At 30.4% G+C, this 3,783-nt stretch overlaps 1 protein-coding gene across 1 annotated transcript; it reads left to right on the top strand.

Annotated features, from left to right (window-relative positions):
- Positions 1-735: 735 nt before the first annotated feature.
- LOC119668884 (phospholipase B1, membrane-associated-like) lies at positions 736-2,473 on the top strand (the record flags this gene model as incomplete). Its single annotated transcript, XM_038078557.1, is given in 6 exon segments — positions 736-966; positions 1,038-1,381; positions 1,448-1,749; positions 1,826-1,977; positions 2,046-2,172; positions 2,256-2,473. Coding segments are annotated over 6 exon segments (1,281 nt in total).
- Positions 2,474-3,783: the final 1,310 nt, after the last annotated feature.

Here is a 3,783-nt window from a genome sequence, read left to right as displayed (position 1 = left end):
CAGCGGAAATCTCATAAAAATCTCCTATGTATTATAAAATCGATGTTCTGAGGAAGTTTGAAAAAACTAGTTACATCATAAATTTTTTTATGATAATGTTTTGAATGTGAAAAATAATAAATAATCAAATACATTAACATACATTTGAAATGAATGAAAATCTTTACGTAAATATATTTGTTGGTAAACTTTTTCGTATTTAAAAATATTGTTTATAATCAAGAATATTAATATATTGAAAATATTAAAGAAAATAAAAGTTTATTTGTTGTTTTTTATAACTTATAATTTATAATATAAAATAAAATCTAATAAGAAGTGTTAATGCTAATATTAATGGGTGAGAAGATACATATGTAATATAAAAAATGCTAGCAAAATTGTTTAAAAATTAATGAATCACGGAAAGAGATGTTCTTTCAAAAGGTGGAAATATGTGTTAAATATTTTAATTAAATAATTTGTTTTTATTAATAATTTGAGTAAGCCAACAAAAAAGGTTAATAAACTTTTAAAACAATTAATTTAGTTCTAACTCAAGTGTAAACTCTAAACTCTATCTTAATGATGTTTTTATCAAACTTAAGCGTTAAATAATTAAAGTATTTGATTTCTTCCAAAACGTGTTTTCCACTATTAACAATAAATTATAAAAATAAGGAAATATGTATTTAACTTAGTAAAATTGTTTAATAATTCAAGAATATTTTTATTATAATTTCAATATAATCGTAGCGTAGCCCAAAACACAAACACATTATGATCAGCAAAGACCTGAAGCACATATCCATCCTATGCTTGTTCACCAGCGTATTACTACTGAGTACTACGTCTATATCAGCCCAACGTACTTCTTTAGATAATGCATTTGGACAACTTTACAGACCATTTCGTTTGCTTGCATTACAGATTATAGGACGTTCGAGTGAAGATCCGCAAAATAGGCAGCGCATACGCAGTTTGGAGGTGAGTCCTATTTGTATTGATTATGCATTTATTTTTAAATTTAATTTTTCTTTATTTTTATTTCAAAAAAGAAAGAACAAAAAATATATAGCAAACGTACACGTTCATTAGATTCGTTTTGTGATACCAATGGGCCAGGACGCCGCAGTGATACAGCACCGACATCGGTGCATCGTTTACGACCTGGCGATATTGATGTTATAGGTGCTATGGGTGATTCCTTGACAGCTGGTAATGGCATTTATGGAACAAATTTACTACAAGTAACAGTAGAAAATCGTGGCATGGTCTGGTCTATTGGTGGTCAGGGAACTTGGCGGGAATATCTTACTTTGCCAAATATCTTAAAAGAGTTTAATCCAAATTTATACGGTTACTCACTTAGAGATGGCTTATCAACAGACCGTAGTTCAAAGTATTTCTATTGTTTTTTGATCATTTGATATATATTTACTAAATTTTTTTCAATTGGTATTTGTAGATTCAATGTTGCCGAACTTGGTGCGATGTCACGTGACATACCTTATGAAGCAAAAATTCTAGTCAAAAGAATGCAAAGGGATCCATTGGTTAATATGACCGATCATTGGAAAATGATTACGCTATTGATAGGCAATAATGATTTTTGTACCGATATGTGTTATTATTCAAATCCACAAGTTGTAATTAAGCAACATGAACGTAATATGTTAAAGGCTTATCGCTACTTGCGTGATACTGTGCCCAGGTTAATACTGAATATTGTACCTCCACCAAATCTGCGTTTACTAACAAAATTATCAGGTGATTACTTTTTAAATATTAGCTAATCTTTTGAATATGTATATAATAAATATTACTTTTTGTCTTCACTTATCAGGTTTGCCACAACATTGTCAAACTACATTAAGATTTGAATGTCCTTGCTTGTTTGGGAAAAGCAAGTCTCATTTAGACTACTACGAAAAAATTATGAAAGACTGGATCGCCAAAGACAAGGAAATTGTGGAACGAGAAGAATTTAACACCGATGTCAGTATGAGAGTTAATTCAATTTAAGTCAGTCTAATTGATTTTAAATATAAATATTTTATTCGCAGACATTCACAATTAACTTTCAGCCGTTCACATTGATTGACGATTTTCCTCGTACCGCGAATAATAATTCAGACATTCGCATGTTTTCTGCTGACTGCTTTCATTTGAGTCAGTTGAGCAACGCGGCATGTAAGTTTTGCTAATTAAATTGCATTTTTGTTGTTGTAAAAAATTTAAATAATTTAAACTTTTTAAATTAATTGTAATTGTAGGTTCGAATGTTTTGTGGAATAATTTATTCGAGACGGACGATCAGAAAAGTCAATTTAATGCTAATATTATGGAGACTTTTAGATGTCCAAGCGAGGAACACCCATATATTGTTACAAGGGTGAACAGAAGAGCGGACTTTAAAGTTTAAAATATTATTAGACTTAGTCATTTATTTATTTTTAATATAAATCTGTGATAATATTTTTAATATACTAACTCATTTGTGTTATAATCAATTTTAATTTTCTATTGTTTTTATAAAAATGTGAAGAATTGTGAGAATAAAAATTTATAATAAATATAATATTATATTAGTTTTGTTATAATCATTTACATTGTATACTCACATGCTTAATAAAGCATGTGAAGTTTTAAATAATTTGTAATAAAATAAATATAAAAAAATAAAAATATATAATATAAATTATATATAAGTAATTATCTATAAATGTTATAATTATTGTTGTTATGTAAAGTACTTTTTAAATATTAATTGCCTGGCAACTCTGGCCTGTCATTATTCTATATTCCTTTTGTAATTATTATTCATTATTCATTTTTAGTATAGTTAATAAAGCGAAGTAAAGAACATGTTAAAAATACATCGGACCGTGTTTCACTTTTGCTAAAAATATATAATAGGTTATGGGCCCAGCACGCTTCCACTGCGAAGTAAAAAGCACGTGCACATAAAAAGTAGATTTAATACGTGTATAAAAATGTCGGGAACGGTGATTCGAGTTGAACCGCTTAACGCGGAAAACTACGATACATGGAAATTACAAATGAAAGCTATTCTCATAAAAAACGATTTATGGTCATATGTCGAAGGTACTGCGTCGTGTCCAACGGGCGAAGCGGCTGCAAAATGGATCAGCTTTGATCAGAAAGCGTGTGCTGATATAATGTTATCAGTAAGTGCATCAGAATTAAGATTAATTGCAGAATGCACAAATTCAAACGAAATGTGGATGAAACTACAAGCCACATATTCATCAAAAGGGCCTGCGCGCAAGGCGACGTTGCTGAAAAAGGTTGCACTTTCGCGCATGAAGGAGGGTGAAAAGGTTAGAGAGCACCTCAACGATTTTTTTGAAGCCGTGGCAAAATTAAAGGAAATTGACGTCACCATCGGGGATGAGCTTCTGGCCATACTGCTCCTATATAGCCTACCCGACTCTTTTAATACTTTCAGGTGCGCGTTAGAAACGCGCGACGAGCTGCCAAAGCCAGACATACTTCGAGTGAAAATATTAGAAGAAGCTGAATCGCAAAGGACAAAAGAAGACAGACATAGTGATGAAAACTCTCTATACATAAATCGAAATAAAAGCCGAAACGCAAAACAAAACAAACGATACAGTGATTCTAAACGAAACAAACAATGTTTTAATTGTGGCAAAATCGGACATTTTGCACGTGAATGTAAAAATAAAGCAAAAGCTGAAAATAACACGCAATTGAAAAATTCGGAAAAATCTGTAAACAATAATTTTAGCTATCATGTTGAAGATGCATTTATTAGCT

The sequence above is a fragment of the Teleopsis dalmanni genome, chromosome 1, assembly GCF_002237135.1.
Source record: "Teleopsis dalmanni isolate 2A chromosome 1, ASM223713v2, whole genome shotgun sequence".
In the NCBI taxonomy this organism is placed as follows: Eukaryota; Metazoa; Arthropoda; class Insecta; order Diptera; family Diopsidae; genus Teleopsis; species Teleopsis dalmanni.
This window is presented reverse-complemented; position numbering and strand designations above follow the sequence as displayed.